This window comes from Orcinus orca, chromosome 2 (genome assembly GCF_937001465.1).
Source record: "Orcinus orca chromosome 2, mOrcOrc1.1, whole genome shotgun sequence".
Classification (NCBI taxonomy): domain Eukaryota; kingdom Metazoa; phylum Chordata; class Mammalia; order Artiodactyla; family Delphinidae; genus Orcinus; species Orcinus orca.
Window position 1 is genome coordinate 12,951,371 of NC_064560.1, and position 17,126 is coordinate 12,968,496.

At 44.4% G+C, this 17,126-nt stretch overlaps 1 protein-coding gene across 4 annotated transcripts in view; it reads left to right on the top strand.

The window, feature by feature from the left end:
* The window catches only part of PIP4K2A (phosphatidylinositol-5-phosphate 4-kinase type 2 alpha), a 179,020-nt gene that overhangs the window by 100,980 nt on the left and 60,914 nt on the right, over window positions 1-17,126 (top strand). For all 4 annotated transcript variants that reach the window (XR_007475274.1, XM_033407853.2, XM_004280946.4 and 1 more), the window contains exons 2-3: window positions 4,223-4,320; window positions 5,544-5,640. Coding sequence is in view for 3 of the 4 variants with exons in the window: in XM_033407853.2 (XP_033263744.1) it covers window positions 4,223-4,320; window positions 5,544-5,640 (195 nt within the window). In the remaining variant the exon portion in view is untranslated. The remainder of the gene's footprint in view (window positions 1-4,222; window positions 4,321-5,543; window positions 5,641-17,126) is intronic.

Sequence of the window (17,126 nt, forward strand, 5' to 3'; positions counted from 1 at the left end):
TCTTCCCGGACCAGGGCTTGAACCTGTGTCCCCTGCACTGGCAGGTGGATTCTTAACCACTGCGCCACTAGGGAAGCCCCACGTTTCTTTTTTTTTTAATTGAGTTTTGTTTTCTTATTCTGTTTTTCCCCTTCTACTAGTTTGGAAGTTATCTACTGTGTTTCTTATTCTTTTAATGTTTGCCCTTGAAATTGTAGCATAATACTTAAAGTCTGCAGTTAATATCTTACCTCTCCTCCTGAACAATACCATGAGCATTATAACCGTGGCCATCTACTTTCCAACTTATACCCTGTTGCTATTCAGTGTGTATTTCTGTCCTTTTTAATCTCATAAATTTGGCATTATTACTTTATATAGATGACGTTTACTTACATTTGTCCTCATATTTACCAGTTTATTTACTTACTGATTCTTTTTGTTATCTCAGACCTTCCAGCCACAATGTTTACCTTCTTTCTGAAGTACATCTTTAATAGAGTCTAAATAATGTGCTTCTAAAGCTTGTAGGTTCCTCTAGGGAGGTGTGTTGTAGATAAGTTCTCAGTTAAAAGCCTTTATTTTGCTCTCATTTTTTTGAAACATAGTTTTTTTTGAAATTTTTATTGGAATATAGTTGATTTACAATGTTATGTTAGTTTCAGGTGTACAGCAAAGTGAATCTGTTATACATATACATACACCTACTCTTTTTAAGATTCTTTCCCCATATAGGCCATTACAGAGTACTGAGTAGAGTTCCCTGTGCAATACAGTAGGTCCTTATTAGTTATCTAATTTTTGTTTGTTTGTTTTTGCGGTACGCGGGCTTCTCACTGTTGTGGCCTCTCCCATTGCGGAGCACAGGCTCCGGACGCGCAGGCTCAGTGGCCATGGCTCACGGGCCCAGCCGCTCCGCGGCATGTGGGATTTTCCCAGACCGGGGCACGAACCCGTGTCCCCTGCATCGGCGAGCGGACTCTCAACCACTGCGCCACCAGGGAAGCCCCTAGTTATCTATTTTATATATAATAGTGTGTATATGTCAATCCCAATCTTCCAATATATTGAAAGATAGTTTTAATGGGTTTGTCCCACATGTGTTTTTTTCCAATATCCTGAAGCAGTAAGTCTGTTCTGACACTGTCTTCCTGGAGATCGAATCAGACCCCACAGGTTATTAGCCCAGTCCCACAAGACTGCCCCTTCCCCGACTTCAGTTACCACTCACAAGTCCAGGTTGTTACGTGTGCTTCTGAGCAACTGGCTGTAAATCAGAGGTTCCCACAGTCCCCTCCTCCAGTTCCATTATTTTGCTAAGCGGCTCACAGAACTCTGAAAAACATTTATATATGTTTACCAGTTTATTATTATTATATGTTTAAACATTTGTTTAAACATTTTATATGTTTAAACATATATGTTTAAACATTTATATATGTTTACCAGTTTATTATTTATATATGTTTACCAGTTTATTATTATTAGTATCAAATAAACTAATAACTTTAAGACAAAAGCATTACTAAGGATAAAGAAGGTCTGTGCACGATGATAAAAGGTTCAATTAGCCAGGAAGATAGGATTCATATTTTATAAGCACCTAATTAGCCTGAAAGTATAGAGCAAAAATTGTTAGGACCTCAGGGAAAACGGGCGATCCATCATTATAGAGGAACATTTGAATGTGCTTTTATTGACAGTTTAAACAGACACAAAATTAAGAAAGATACAGATTTTTAAACAACATAAACATAAAGGATACCGATGCAGAGGTACATAGGTCCCGAGTGCAGGAGCTTCTGTCCCCATGGAACTGGGGTGCACCACCCTCCTGGCGTATGGATGTGTTCACCAACCCAGAAGCTTTCCAACTCTTATTGTTCAAAAGTTTACATAGAACTTCATCTCCAGCATCTCCCCTTCCCCTTCCCTGAGGTCAGTGGGTAGGGCTGAAAGTTCCAACCATCCAGTCACTTGGTCTTTCTGGTGACCAGCCCCATCCTGAGGCCATCTAGGGGTCTGAACCTAAGTCACCTCATTAGCATGAATTCAGGTATGCCCCGAAAGGGCTTCTGGTGAACGACAAAAGATACTCCCGTCACTTAGGAAGTTGCAAGGGTTTTAGGAGATTTGTGCCAGAAACCCAGACAATGATCAAAATATATTTCTTATTATACCACAGTATACAATTTTATGTTGACAGTAATCTTCCACTCTGAGGATATCCTTCTACTGTCTGTGGGCTTCCAGTTTTGCTGTTGGGAAGTGAGCTGTCAGTCTGATAGTCATTTCTTTGTTGTGTTCTGTCTTTTCTCCCTGACCACTTTTCTTCTCTTGGTTTTTGGTATCCTTTAGTTTAGCTGCAGTGTCTCTAGGTGTGGATTTCTTCTGTGTACATTAGGTATTATGCATCTACAGATTTATAACTCTCACAGTCATGAAAAATTCTCAACCATTACATCTTCAAATATTATCTCTTCCCCATATTCTGTATTGCTCTCTTCCTCTAAGATTCCATTTAAACCCACTCCACTCCCCGTCTTAACCATTCTCTCATATATTACGTTTCCATTCTTTCTGTCTGTGGTCTTCTAGGTAGTTTTCTCAGATCTACCCTCTGGTATACCAGTTATCCAATCTGCTGCGTAAATACTAGGTCAGAGGCTTTTTGTTTTGTTTTCAAGTCAACAGTTATAGCTTCCATTTTGTAAAATTTTTATTTGATTCTTTTTCAAGTCTGACTGGTCATTTTGAAAGTCTCATAGTTTACTCATTTTTGCTAGTCCATCTCTTACTGTCTTCATACATTTTATTCATAGTTTTTATCTTCTATTCTGTATCTGATTGTCCTCCCAGCTGAAGCCTTGAAAATAACATCAGTCTTTGTTGCTGTTGACTCCACTCTTGTTGTCTTTGTGAACTCATATTTGGTTGAACTTAATCTGTGGGAATCCTGGAGGTCTGTGTTAAGGGTGTTTTCTTCCAGGCACCCTTTACATTTACTTCCACTGGGTTTTGGGACCACTTTCACTTCTTTCAGGGGTCCTAGTTTAATGTTGAAGTCTTGGGTTGAGCTCCGCAGTTACGCTTTGACCCAAAGTGTGAAGTTGGCATCTATCTTCAGAGAAACCCCTCCTTTCACACTTACCTGATGGTCACCACATGCCCTATGGACGATTAAACTCACTTTAGGGGAAGGAAGGTCTTGAAAATTTCCTTCTGCTTTCTGTGAACCCAGCAGTGGGTTAACAACTCTGCTCCATCAAGAAACTCATTCTGTTTGTTTTTGTAACTGAGAACCCTTCCAAGTATCTCACATTTACTGGAAGTATAAACCTTTAAAGTGGTTTTTATTACTAGCAACCAGGGAGTTATCACTTGGGAGCTAAATGCAAAAATAATTAACCAAGAGAAGGTTCAACTTTTTCAAAGTCAGGTGTCAAAAGCTGTCCCTGTCCCTGCCATTCACTGGAATGTAAACCGAAATGGATTTAACCTTTTGTTCTCTGTAACCACATAAAGATGTGTCTTTGTCTTGACCCCTGGCCAACCCATCTCCCTCTCATCCAATTGCAGGGCCACATGCTTCCATCCTTTCCTTCATGAAGGTTCCTCTTCTGGTAAATTCATGCCCTATCCCAATACTTATTTTTAAATTAGTTCCCACAAGAAAGGTAAAGACCACATGAATGGCAGCGTTCCTTTTTAGTACCCCGAAGTGTGAAGAAATAGTCTTATTGATTAATTCAACAAATATTTATATCAGAAATTAAAAAGCCCTCTTTCTCAGAGAATTTTGTTGTTGTTGTTGTTGTTTTTGTGTTTTTGGATTTTTTGTTTGAGAGAATATTTTCTTTACAGAGGAAAATTGACCTGGACATGGGATCAAAGGAGCTCTGGGTCAAGGCTCTGGAGGGGCAGTGGACGGGGAGAAGCAGGGACAGCTGGCCCTGAGGGTTCACCCTCCAGAACCCCTCCCTTGTCCCTGCCATCCGGGGGGCCAGCGGCAGACAGGGCTGAGCCGGGGAGTTGCAGCCGATGTGTGCTTGGGGGCAGTGGTGACGGCTGATGAAAAGAGTGGGGAAGGCGTCAGAAGAGACGATTTGGGGCAGGAACAGGGAGGAATGTGGGCCAGGAAGTACAAGCATCCAGGAGGTTTTCTTGGTAAATTACATGTTTAAGTCAAGCACTTCGCACCTAGATACTTACAACCTGTGCCATTTATTTTATATTTTTCTAGATCAATGAACTGAGCCATGTTCAAATCCCTGTTATGTTGATGCCAGATGACTTCAAGGCCTATTCAAAGATAAAGGTGGACAATCACCTTTTTAACAAGTAAGTACAAGCACAGCCTTTTGTACAACTTACGTGGCTGCCAGGAGTGTGAATTCGAATTTGACTTTTTGTGAATTTCTATAATCACATTATTTTTCAATGGGTGAGAGTGAAGTTTTGCTGATAAAGTTTATCCTGTGATAAACATAACCATCTGTCATTTTCAGAGAAGCAACAGCAGGCCCTCTTGGGTAATATCTTTTTGCATACGGCATATTGTTCTCTGTGAATATCTTATATGTTAAAAGTGATGTTCTCATTACTATTTAAATGTTTGAAGCTGTACATTGCTTGGATTCTTTTTTTTTTTTTGGGCAGCTATGGACCTCAGCTCTCTTACACAAAACTCTCCTGATGATTCCTTTATGAACAGAAATGACTACTTCCTAAAACAATAAAGAATGAAGGTGCATTTTTATAAAACATAATTGGATGCCTTGTTGGGCATTGAGACTATTTCTCCCTCTTTTGAATGTCATTTTAGACATCATTATGGACCACCTTCTGTGGCAGGCAGTCCATTGAGAGCCAGACATACACCGATGTATAAGAAACAGTCCTGCCCTCTGGGGTTCACAGTCAGGCGGGTGGTTGAAAATGGACACATATACAAATTACCATCACTTAGTGTGTGGAGTACCACAGTGGGGGCACGGTGTGTGTGTGTGTGCGTGTGAACACAAAGGGGGAAGCAATTCTGAATGAGTGGGATGAGCCGCAGAGAAATCCCTCCCATGTGAAGATCAGTCGTGAAATTCCTTAATGGGGCCATTGTTCTAATGTGAAGCTGATGTGTTAATTATTCTCATAATGCCCTTTAAAGGTTGACCTTTTGAAGGGATCTTTTCTATGTGAATATAGAATGTGGTATGTATATAAAAGATAAAACAGGTCGATCTAGGAGTGAGAGTCAGTCTTGTTTTGTAAGATTTCATCAGCAGGCAACCCAGGACCAGTGCGGGAGCCCTGTTTGTGGCTCTCTGTGCTGCCCCTCCCGGCCTCGCCAAGCTCTTTGCTTTTCCTTCACCGTTTCCCCTGCGTGTCTGTCCCTTCTGTCCCCCGGATCCTACTGTGGGTTCTGATTGGCCCCTTGAAACCCACCTGTGCCTTCTGTGGGTCAGGAACCCCAAGTGCTTCTTTGGCTGCAGGAGAGCATGATGGTGGCAGATTCAAGTCTGGTTCACTGTTTGTACGTCTGAACTTTATTCCACAACCTGTTTCAGAGAAAACATGCCGAGCCACTTCAAGTTTAAGGAATACTGCCCGATGGTTTTCCGTAACCTGCGGGAGAGGTTTGGAATCGATGATCAGGATTTCCAGGTGAGTTGCTTTCGTAACATTCGTTTCACATGGGTTTCATCGTGCCTTTTGCACTGTAAAATGGGATTCACATTTTCGTCATGACAAGTAATTAGATAAGAGTAATTTTCATTTTGTATGAGAATTTTTCAGTGTTCTTTCTGAAATAAAGGGTTCTTTCAGTTAGGGACCACTATACAATATGATTTCAGTAGTCCGCAGAAGAAATTATTCTTTGGGAAGGGAGCAAGCCTGTGAGTTTTATATAATCTTCTCACTTACAGATGAAAGTATTCTGCCCGCAGAGCTTCCTTTTGATTTTCTGCCCTCAAACGGGTTGGCAGCCCCTAGGGCTGTGTCTGTGTGTTGAATTCACATTTCCTTTATTTGCAGAGGCCACTTAGGAATCTTAGAAATTTGTTTTCGTTCTTGCTGATTTGCCGAATTGGCCCACCCTGGCCCTCCCCGCGGTATTTTGTCAGAGACCCCCTTAGAACCCTGCAGTGCCCAGCGGTCTAGTGACTGCAGCACCGCTGTCACCACCAGGAGCCCGCCAGTCCCAGGGACACTTCTGTGCAGCACCGTCTCCTGCTCTTGGGACCCACCATGTAAAGATGTGCCCTGTTGCTTTTCTCCCCATGTTTGCCCAGTTCTCAATTTCAACTTTTAAAATCGCTGTCAGATCTGGTCATTTCTGGTCATTTCTCCTGAGAACGGACCAGGCACCAGTTACCTGATTTTCACAGAGCTGGCCAGATTCGTAAAAGCCAAGGATGTTTTTAAGAGCAGAAATCTAAGTCAGGAGATACAAGGGCTGCTTTCTGGTCTTTTATGGCAGGCCGTTTATTTTACTGTAAGAGTACTGACTTACTTTAAATGTGGTAAACACTTTCTCTCGTTTGCCCCAAACCAGAAATCCTTTTATCTTGCATTACGTGTCCTGTTGCTGCCCCTGGTGACCTTACAAGGTGAATACTGGCACAGCTCACCCTGTACTTTCCCTTAAAAAACAGGGCCCTAAGGCAAATCAAGCTTAGCCAGCATGCTTTCTTATAGATCTGTGGGCCTCCCTGCCCTGCCCCATTGTTGAAAGTTTCCAAGAATCTCTCACAGGCTCACTCAGGCATGAGAAGCCTTGAAGCTGCCATGTTTTGAAAAAGCAACGCTGGCCAGGCTGCCGGTGACGTTCCCTCCTCTGTGGACCTGGCCAAGGTTTCCACGGAGGTCCGGGCTCTGAGTAGAGGCTCGGGTGCGCCCCGGAGACGGCTGAGGGGAAGTGGGCGGGGAGGGTGTGAGCGCTCGGTTTGCTTTTAAAAACTGCGATGGAGCCAGTGTTCAGGTGTGGGCTTCATGTGTAAGAGAGAAAGAACTTCGATCACACTTGGACTTGAATTTACTGCTGCAAAAGCCAAGTCACCTTTAAAGAATAAATTTTGGAATTGTAAAAAAGCCTCGTATAAAATAAAAAGGAATCATTCTACATTACGTAAGAACTGTTATTACATTTCAAGAGGCCGTATGAAAATAGTATGCTTTGAAAAGAATGAACAGCTGATAACTTTGACATCCTAAGAAAATCTCCTCTGACTCTGCTGCTACATTCAAGTGTGTATCTTCCTTTGTGCCCCTCCCTTTTTTTTTAATTTTAATTTTTTTTTTTTTTTGCGTTATGTGGGCCTCTCACTGTCGTGGCCTCTCTCGTTGTGGAGCACAGGCTCCGGACGTGCTGGCTCAGCGGCCATGGCTTATGGGCCTAGCCGCTCCACGGCATGTGGGATCTTCCCAGACCGGGGCACGAACCCGTGTCCCCTGCATCGGCAGGTGAACTCTCAACCACTGCGCCACCAGGGAAGCCCTAATTTTAATTTTTAAAAATAAAATAGCTATACTGGCGTTTCACAGAAACTGACTTTCAGGGCCTGTGCTACAGGATCTTGTTAAATTCCTCAATTCATTACCACAGTGAAGTCCTTATATTTCTTCTGAGAACCAGCCCTGTTAAATGAGATCCCAAATGGATCTATTAGATCCTTAGTTGCTGAAATACTAAGACAGGAACGGGGTTTCCTCTCTTTTTCCCCCCTAAAAACAAAACCATGTAAGTTGATATTTAAGTAAGTGCAAATTGCTGATACAAACTTTGAAGGCAAATTAGGCGAGTGGAGGATGATTCACACGGAACTAATTGGCAAGTCTGTTAAGCTCTTAGCGTGAGAGATCAGTACAAGGGAGAACCGGTGTGAGTGTAATTAATCATTTGAACACCACTCCTTCCCTCAGCCATGCCTGGTGCTTTTGGCATTTAGATTGCTGCTTTCTCTTTGGCAACTGTATTTCTATTTAAAAATAAAAAAGTGGGTGTTTACAGTAACTTTAGTAAACCAGACATACACAGTCCCTCTGCACCCACAGATTCCACCAACTGCAGATCAAATTGCAGTTGGAATCTGCGGATGCGGAATCTGCGGATGCGGAATCTGCGGATGCGGAATCTGCGGATACGGAGGGCCGATTGTACTGGCCCCATTTCTATGTTCCTTTCCCAATGTTTGTACCTCTTAAAATTTTTTCAGCTGGGGCAGGGCCCCTGAGTTTAAACGGAAGATAAGATCGTACACATGGGGCTTAGCCCACCTTGTTGGCTACTTGGTTTGGAAAACGGAGGAAGTTGTGCCAACAGTGGCTCTGGCTTGGTGCGTCTGGGTGCCTGCGCGCCGCAAGCCAGGGAGGCGGAGTGCAGTGCGCTTGCGGGGGCCGGCGGGGCTGTGGTCTCGGCTCTTCGGCTCACCACTGCCCGGACACTTCATTCACTGTGGCCAGAACAGGTAACAGGTATCAGTTGACACCTAGTGCCAAACTGAACTCTCTTTCTCAATCTGATTTAAAAAGTGGGATCAATGACCCGGCGTCTCATCCTCTTTGGAGGCACTGGATGGCTCAAGGGGCCCAGGCCCCTCACTGTTCCCCTTGCCTTGCTCTGTTTAATTTTCAGAAGCGCTTGCTTATTGGACAAATGACTTTTAAATCTCTGTGGCGAAAAGGAGTTCCACCGTGCGGTTCATTTAGTATTCAAACCTTCATGTTATATCAAATGGATAAATGTTCGCCACCTGCCTTGCGTGTGTGAATGCAGTTTTGCTGCACCTGAAAAAAGTCAGTATCGATCCATCTGATCAAAGTAGAACATAGTAATTAGCCAACTTAATTGACCTCCGTCAGCCAACTTAAACTTCTTGAAAGGAACTGAGAAACATTCCTGCTGTCTCCGTAAACACTTGTATCTTTCCTCTGGTTTTGATTTCTTGAAAATGTCTTTTAAAAACAACTTCTTTTTCTTGCTGTTAAAGATAAATTCAAGCAACAGCTCTAGAATACTCATTATTAACAACAGTGTCACTGAACATACATATGTAAACCTGTGTGCGTATGTGTATGCATGTATGCTCAGTGCTTTCAGATTCAAAATTTTCTCCAACTTATTAGGGCTTTTTAAAATCACTTCACTGGTTTGTAATATGCACGGAGGTGAACTGTGTTCTGATCATTGTTGGGACAATGTGACTCCCCATGACCGTTCTTTTAAGATGTCTTTCAAGTTGAATGCTCCCCCAGAGGCCTCGCTGTTACGGTTGCTACAGTTCTGTTCTTCCATCTCCTCTGCCACTTTAAGCTCCGCTCCCCATAGGTGGATGATTTCACGCACGATTATCAACTCAGTGTGTGTTTATTTGCACCTACTGTGTGTAAGGCTCTGTGATAGACATCATAGGGAATGCAGAAGAGAAGAAAGGATGAAGGAATTTTTTTTAACTATTACATGACAGATTCTGTATTAGATGCTAATGAGATTTACAGAAACCCAGGCATCTTGATTTTTAATGTTCTTAAAGAAAACCTGCATCCCTCTTTCCAGTCTCTCATAGTATCAGAACCTCTTATGACAGGCCTGGGAAGTCAACTAGAGGCTTCGGTTGAAGTTTCTGAGCTGCAGGAAGGATTGCCCACCAAAAACCAAAAAGTTATACAGGATGGCGATGATGCAGTTAAAGCTAAATACACCATATAATAGAAACTGAGCCCTCTGGTTCTTTGTGGAGGATAATACTAGGTTTGCTTTTCCCCTGCCGCATCTTCCGAATTAGAATCGCTCGTTATTCACATTGGATGCATTTTCTTCTTTGTATTGGTAACAGAGGATTCTAATTTTAAAATAATTAATTTTAAAAGCTAACGTTTTAGGGCTTCCCTGGTGGCGCAGTGGTTGAGAGTCCGCCTGCCGATGCAGGGGACGCAGGTTTGTGCCCCGGTCCGGGAAGATCCCACATGCCGCGGAGCGGCTGGGCCCGTGAGCCATGGCCGCTGAGCCTGCGCGTCCGGAGCCTGTGCTCCGCAGCGGGAGAGGCCACAACGGTGAGAGGCCCGCGTACCGCAAAAAAAAAAAAAAAGCTAACGTTTTAAACTTTTGATGTTCTTGTTTCAAGTTTAAAAATAAAATTCTCACGATGAATAGTGGACAGAAACTCCACCTGGGCTGGAAGCCAAAGGGCACCCCTCAGATTGGACGTCTCTCCTGACAGACTTTAGGGAAAACTCGCTCCCAGCCCATCAGCATCCTCAGATTTTTTTCACGTGCTTTTTCTGCTGTTTCTCAAGTGTTGAACCAATTACTGCCCCACCACAAACTGACCCCACCTGACAGCTCAGCCTTGCTGTTGGCCTGCGTTTTCCGTTCCTGAGCCCACGTTGGGTTAAGTCTCCTCGTTTTCAGCCGAGCGCTGACAATCATCCCTGCCAGGGAGCTCCTGTCCAGGGCAGATGCTGCCTGTTTGCTTATCAGGAGCCTCGGACACAGGCCTCTGGTATTTTAATCTGAGTCAAGTACCAACCTGATCTTTGTAAAGGCGATCTCACGGCGCTCAGTGACGTTCCTGCAACTTTTCTTCTTTCTCTGCTGGTCATTACTGTTCATATCTGTTTCCTTCTTTTCTGGTAAGTTGTTTCATGATTAATAAGTGTTCAATTGCACAGTGTTCTGCCCCCCTCTGCAGTGAAAGCCATTCCACGCCTGGGATCACAGCTCAGACTTTCTTTGAAATTCCCCAAGAGCATAACACAGGGCTTTAAACACAGTGGGCTTTTAATAAATCCTTGATGATGATGTTAGCACGTTGGTCTTTCCCTCCCTGATGAGGTCAGAGGACCATCTGCTCACTCAGATCCGTCAAACGCAAACCCAGGTCCAGGCTGTGGCTCCCGGCTCCTGGGCCGTGTGATTTGAGGCGTGTAATCGTAATCCTGAGTTGTCAGCAGGGCAGGTGTCAGATCCATGAAACAGGTAGCCCGAGTTGGGAGAAAGAACATTTTCCTGCGAGTTGAGAAGCTGGTTTGCGTCTTGGATCTTCAGTGACGGATACTGTGACTTAATCTGGTCGCTTAGCCCTGGTAGGTCTCAGTTTTCTCATCTGTGAAATGAGGGAGAAGGACTCCATGCTCTCTGAGGCCCTCCCAGCTGTCACATTTCTGAATCTGTTATTAAGTCACGGCCAATAGGTCACTGACTGTCACTCAGGTTCCTGTACATGATACTGCCGTGTCTTCTCTGTAAGGTGCTGGCTTTTACACATTTGAGCATGGCAGAATTGATTGTACATGGCCTTCCTGTTGACTAAATGGAAAAACTTTCATACATTATTTTTAGCAGAAATACAAACTCATATCAAAATGGAAAAAAAAAACCCAAATGTCTGTAAGACTATATGAGTAGTTCAAGGGTATTAAATGTTCAAAATGCTTGGGTATTGAAAAAATGGATAGGGGACCGTAATGGTTGATGTTGATAGATCGTGACATTTTTATGAGAAGTATAGAAAAATTGGTGGCAAAGATGAGCTAATTAAATTGACATTTCCTCCACCCCCCTGGAGGCCCCAGTAATCCTGGACCTCCCACTGTGGAAATAAACATCTTCAATGTAGACTTTTAGAGGCTTGGAGGCGAGCACCATTAATCCCTTTCTTTGGGGAAAGGAGAATAAATTTCCAATTATAAATGTAGGAAGGCCATTCAAGAGTGAGTTTCATCTCTCATTATCTTCCTTTATTTCTCATTGAGGGCTGACATGGCACTAGAGATTCAAACACAGCTCTTGAGGTTTGAGATGTGGTGTTGTAATGCTACTCACCGGGGTTCTTGGACTCCTTAATCAACAGAAATTGATAAGAGGCCAGACGAGAAATTCAGGCAAGGCCTTACTGGGACTCATACTGCAGCACTAGGGAGCGAAAGCACGTAACAGGTGCCCATGCTCGCTCACTGAGTGGGCAAGCTGGTCCTTTAAACGGGGTGAGGGTGGGGGTGGGATGGAGGGGGGCTTAGGGTGGTCAGCCCCTCCCCCAGGTGGTGCTGGGTGCAGGGATCGTGTGCAGGACCCTGCTTTTCTCCCGACACCTCAGAAGTGGCAGTTGCGTTTTTGGTCTTTTTGTATCTTGTTCACAATCTGCCCCGACTGCATGCAGCTGTTTTTAGTCCCTTACAGTTTCCTTGTATCTCTTGCTGGAGGAGATGCTTGTCCAGGTGCAAGCAGTGCAGCGGAGGGTCCCAGGTCCCAGCCTGTCTCTGTAGATCTGTGATGTACTTGGCTGTGGAAAACAGGAGTGGTGGACAGTGAGCTTACTTATCCAGAGGCAAGATCGTCCAGCAAAATGGACTAAATCATCCTGTTCTTACGTGCCCTGCATCTACTAGCTTTGCCCTAGCACTTTAATTTTTTTTTTTTTTGCGGTACGCGGGCCTCTCACCGGTGCGGCCTCTCCTGTTGCGGAGCACAGGCTCCGGACGCGCAGGCTCAGCGGCCATGGCTCACGGGACCAGCCGCTCCGCGGCATTTGGGATCCTCCCGGACCGGGGCACGAACCCGTGTCCCCTGCATCGGCAGGCGGACTCTCAACCACTGCGCCACCAGGGAAGCCCTAGAACTTTAACTTTTGTCCAGCGGTTTATGGTATCCCCAGCTCCCCAGCAAGCCTGGCAGCATCCTCAGAAGCAGCGTGGGCTGGCTGTCACGGGTCCACCACACTGGACTGAACAGGGAGCACCCATGATGTCGCCTCACTCGCCCAGACACGGCCCAGGGTCTACAGCTGGACCCCTCGGGGTGACGCGTGTGCTCCGGGGACTCGGGGGAAGAATGTTTGGACCAATCACAGCCGCCTGTGTGCTGGATGATTGTGCAATAGGAAATGTCCAGACAGGCAGATCTCTAGGGCAGAAAGTGGATGAGAGATTTCCTAGGTGTGGGGTGGAGGGAGAATGCGAGGGACTGCTTATGGGTATAGGGTTTCTTTTTGAGGTTGATGAAAATGTTCTAAAATCCATTGTGGTAATGGTGGTTTAATTTTGTAACTGTACTAAAAACCATTGATTTGTATGCTTTAAATAGGTAAATGGTCTGGTGTGTGAATTATATCTCAGTAAAGCCATTAGGGAAGAAGAATGTTTGGAGTTTCAGATTAGTCTATATTCAATAGGAGAACTTTTTCCCCCTCCACCATTGATTTTGGCTGCCTTTTTCTTGATGTAGGGGCTTATGTTAATAGTATTTCCACTTAGAACAAGTGAATTTAAGGAATTACATAGTTTATAATATACAACTATCAAACGTATAGAAGAAAAGGGTAGCCAATGAATAAAAGCAAGTTTGTTGCGGTTTGTGGACATTCATCTTTAGATTTCCCCCAAACTAAAAGCAAATCATCGTCCATTTGCTAAGTCTCCACAAACTGAAAGCAGTAACACATTAATGAATCCTAATTAGTAGAGCAAGAAGGAAACCTAGAGACCATTAAGTCCTACTGTCTTTCCTTGCAGATAACCAGATAACAGAGTAAGGAGTGGGGGGTCTGACTGCCCTCAACTTCTCACTGCTTCTCTTTCTGCCATACATGCTGAGACCTGAAAACCTGAAAAGGACAGAAAGGTAGTAAAGGAGTGACGGTTGTGGGCAGACACTATGTCAGATTTCTATTACGTCTGTATTTTCAGTGTTGAATTAAATAAGCCTTTTAAGGCTCTGCATTGAACGGGATTGTGGATTTTGAGGTAGCCCAGTACGTTACACAAATGACTTTCCAGACCGGCATCCCAAGGTTGCTTTTCCAAACCTTCTCTCCCCTCAAGCCCTCCCACAGCCCGCCGTGGCTCACCCTCCTTGCCCTTGCCGCCACCTCAAGGTCACTAGAGGCCCGGCCGTCAGGCTCCCTGACGTTCCCTCCCCTGTACCTTCAAGTCCGTCGGCATCTTCAGCCAGCCTGCTTTCCTCCCCTCCTCGGGAAGGGGTCACCCCAGCTCTGCTGGCTACCTCCCCCGTGCTTTCTCCATCTTTTAAAGAACTGGCCTACTCTCTGCCATCCCTCCTGCCCTTTGGCTGGAGAGGATGCTGGGAGCTGAGCAGGGGCCACGGATAGAAGGGAGACCTAGTGGGGCTGGAATTTTTGACTTGAAACTTAACTTGTGTAAAATGTTTTAAATTCTTTTTCAAACTGCAAGTGGTTCTTATTGAGGGCTGTGGAAAGTAAGCCGTGAAATGGAGAGTATGAGAGTGACAAGAATGTGGTTCTTGATCTTCACTGGGTACGAACCAGAGGCTTGGCCAGGGTGGACTCAAGAGCCAACTGAAGGGACTTCCCTGGCGGTCCAGTGGTTAGGACTCCTTGCTTCCACTGGAGGGGGCACGGGTTCGTTCCCTCGTCGGGGAACTAAGATCCTGCCTGCCACACTGTGCAGCCAAAGAAAGGAGCCAACAGGAAGAACCCATTCCGTAAGTCCTTCATTTTTGACTCACCAGCTCACAGAGTAGTTTGCTAATGTTGATCTGCACCTCTAAATGTCTTCTAGGTTGAAATTTGCTATTTATAATAATAGCTACCATTAAGGAGTGCTACTGTTCCAGGCACTATTATCAAAACTCTGTCTTATCTAATTTAACCCCCAGGCAAACTTTTAGTGATGGTGGTTCTCGTCATTATTACCTTTCTACTAGTACGGAAACTGAGGCACAAAGAGCTTAAATAACTTGCCCAAAGTCACACAGTCTTAACGTAGAGCACCCGTGTATATGCTTATCCTGTCTTCTAGCTTCAATATCAGAGCTGTTTGGAACCTGAAAGGTCATCAGACCTCTGCTTATGACAATATGAACCTGAGAGAATATGAATAAACTAAATGTAACACAAGAGATAGTTTTGATGTTCAGAACCCTCTGATGAGTGTGTACATCGTGGGCTTAGAATATCTGCTCTTCTGATGGCTCCTAGACTAGGGTAGGTCTATTAGGATATTTCAGAAGACCAGTCGGGGTGGAGGCCTCTGCAAGGCCTTCCACGGATGCCGTCCCACTCAGGTCTCAAAGCAAGTGGTTTCTGCCCTCTGGGCCTCTGTCTTCTCATCTGTAAATTGGGTGGTTTGGAATAATCTCCAGGGTTGCCTCCACCTGTCATGCTCTTTGATTATGACGTTTATTTACACATAAGGGGACCCTCTGGGGCTTCTGGAGGTCACTCCCCAGCTCTGTTTCTCTCAGGCCTTTCTCCTCCTGGCCTCCCAGACTTGCCCAGGCATCCTGTATGAGGCTATGGTTCACTCTTCCTTTGTGACACAACAAGGGACACTGAGGAATTTCAATATTCAATTTCTAGATAGCAGACTGTTTTGACTACATTCCATGTGTGTCCGCAACCTCCTTCCCTTAGCTCGTCCTCTCGTTCTTGCTGAAATTGTCCAAGTACATCTGGAACCTCTGATGTGTTATTTCCATGCTGCTCTAAGAACTATTGCCATCTCTCTTTAGTCCTGGCCCAGATGTCCTAAGCCATCATCATGCCCCTGCTCAGATGGTGGTTGGACTCTCTTGTGACTGGACTTCTGCTGGAAAACATCAAATCACCTTCTGAGGCCTGTGCTGCCCTGCACTTCCTAGAGCCATATCTTCGAGGAAATACATTTTTTAGAGTCATAGGAGGTCTGAGGGAGAGACCTAGTTCAGCCTGCCCCCTCCCCTGGGCTTATCCTCTGTCACTTTATAGTCCCGGGAACTGAGGCTCAAAGATGCTGAATGCCATATCCAAGGGTTGGTGAGTGGAGAGAATGTTCTAGGTCCCAGACCAGCACCCTGCCTTACTCGGTACTGCCCTTACCAACACACACTCACTTCTATCTCATGTCAAAGGTTACAAAAAGTCAGTGATTGGTATTAATTAATGGCAAAAGTTTAGCCTTGTCTTTGTAAATTGCCCCTTTTTGTTACCTCAGAGGAAGCTTTTAGGCGGGAGCCTTAGGCGTGTCACTCGGTTCCACTGTACCCCAGTTTTATTATCTTCAAGTGGAAAAATGCACCTGGCTCTTTCTATCACATAGGAATGTTGTGGAAATAAATGAGTATGGATTTTTCCAGGCCTTAGAGCCATTCCAAGGATCACACATTGTGTGTAAAATCGCATTCACTCTTCTGATCGTCTGTTTGTCTAAGGCTTTCTTTAAATCTGATTCATATATTTTTATATTCCCAGTGATTATAAAAGGTACATTCTGAATTTTGACACAGTGTGATTGTTCCTAATTTCACTGGTTATTGGAAAACAATGAGCCTTAAAAAAATTCCTCCACACATTGGAAGTAGATATTGTGGGTTGGGACTACTTACGTGATTATTGAAAAATTGAGTTAAGGCAGAATCAAGATGAGAATTTGTAAAGTTTTATATGCCAGGCCATTATGGGAGGGCCTATGGCCTTATACAAAATCTGTAATAAATAATTATCAATGTCTGAAACTGAAGGGAAAGGCAAAGAATTTGGAAGGAGATAGCATCTGTGCTAAGGAGTTTGTACATTTTTGACTCTGCCTTTCTAGCCCTTTAGTTTGTCAATCCATACGTTGCTTTGAATGTAGTATTATTAAACATTTCATTAATGAATTAATGCAGTGAATGCAATGAACTATCATTCTTCACTGTAAAGTTTCACATTTTAATGAAACCAGAGTTGGACAGACTATAATGGGACAGGCATTCAGGCAGGTACGTTTGTAATTATAACACACTTAATACACTAGACTCTCCACACTCTGCACCAGACAAATCCCCTCGTAGCCACGATTCAGTAGACTCTTGGTTCTCACGTGTGGTCTGCAGACCCGCTGCAGCTGTATCGGCGTCTTCTGCTGCTTCAGACGCCCCATCCCACACCTGCCAGGTCAGACGCTGCATTGTCACGTGATCCCCAGGTGACTCCGTTGCTCATTAGAGTCTGAGAATCACTGACTCTGCAGCTTTCAATTCTGTTCTTTCCCACTGGTCCGTAATAGAATGTTACATTTTCATATCCAGTACGCCTAAGAAAACAGGCTATGAAACTGATGCTGCTGTAATTCTGTCCTTTGCTAAATATAATTATCCTTTACTATTCCCCCCTCCCCCCAAAAAGTTATTTTACATGTGTTGTCAGTTTTACAGA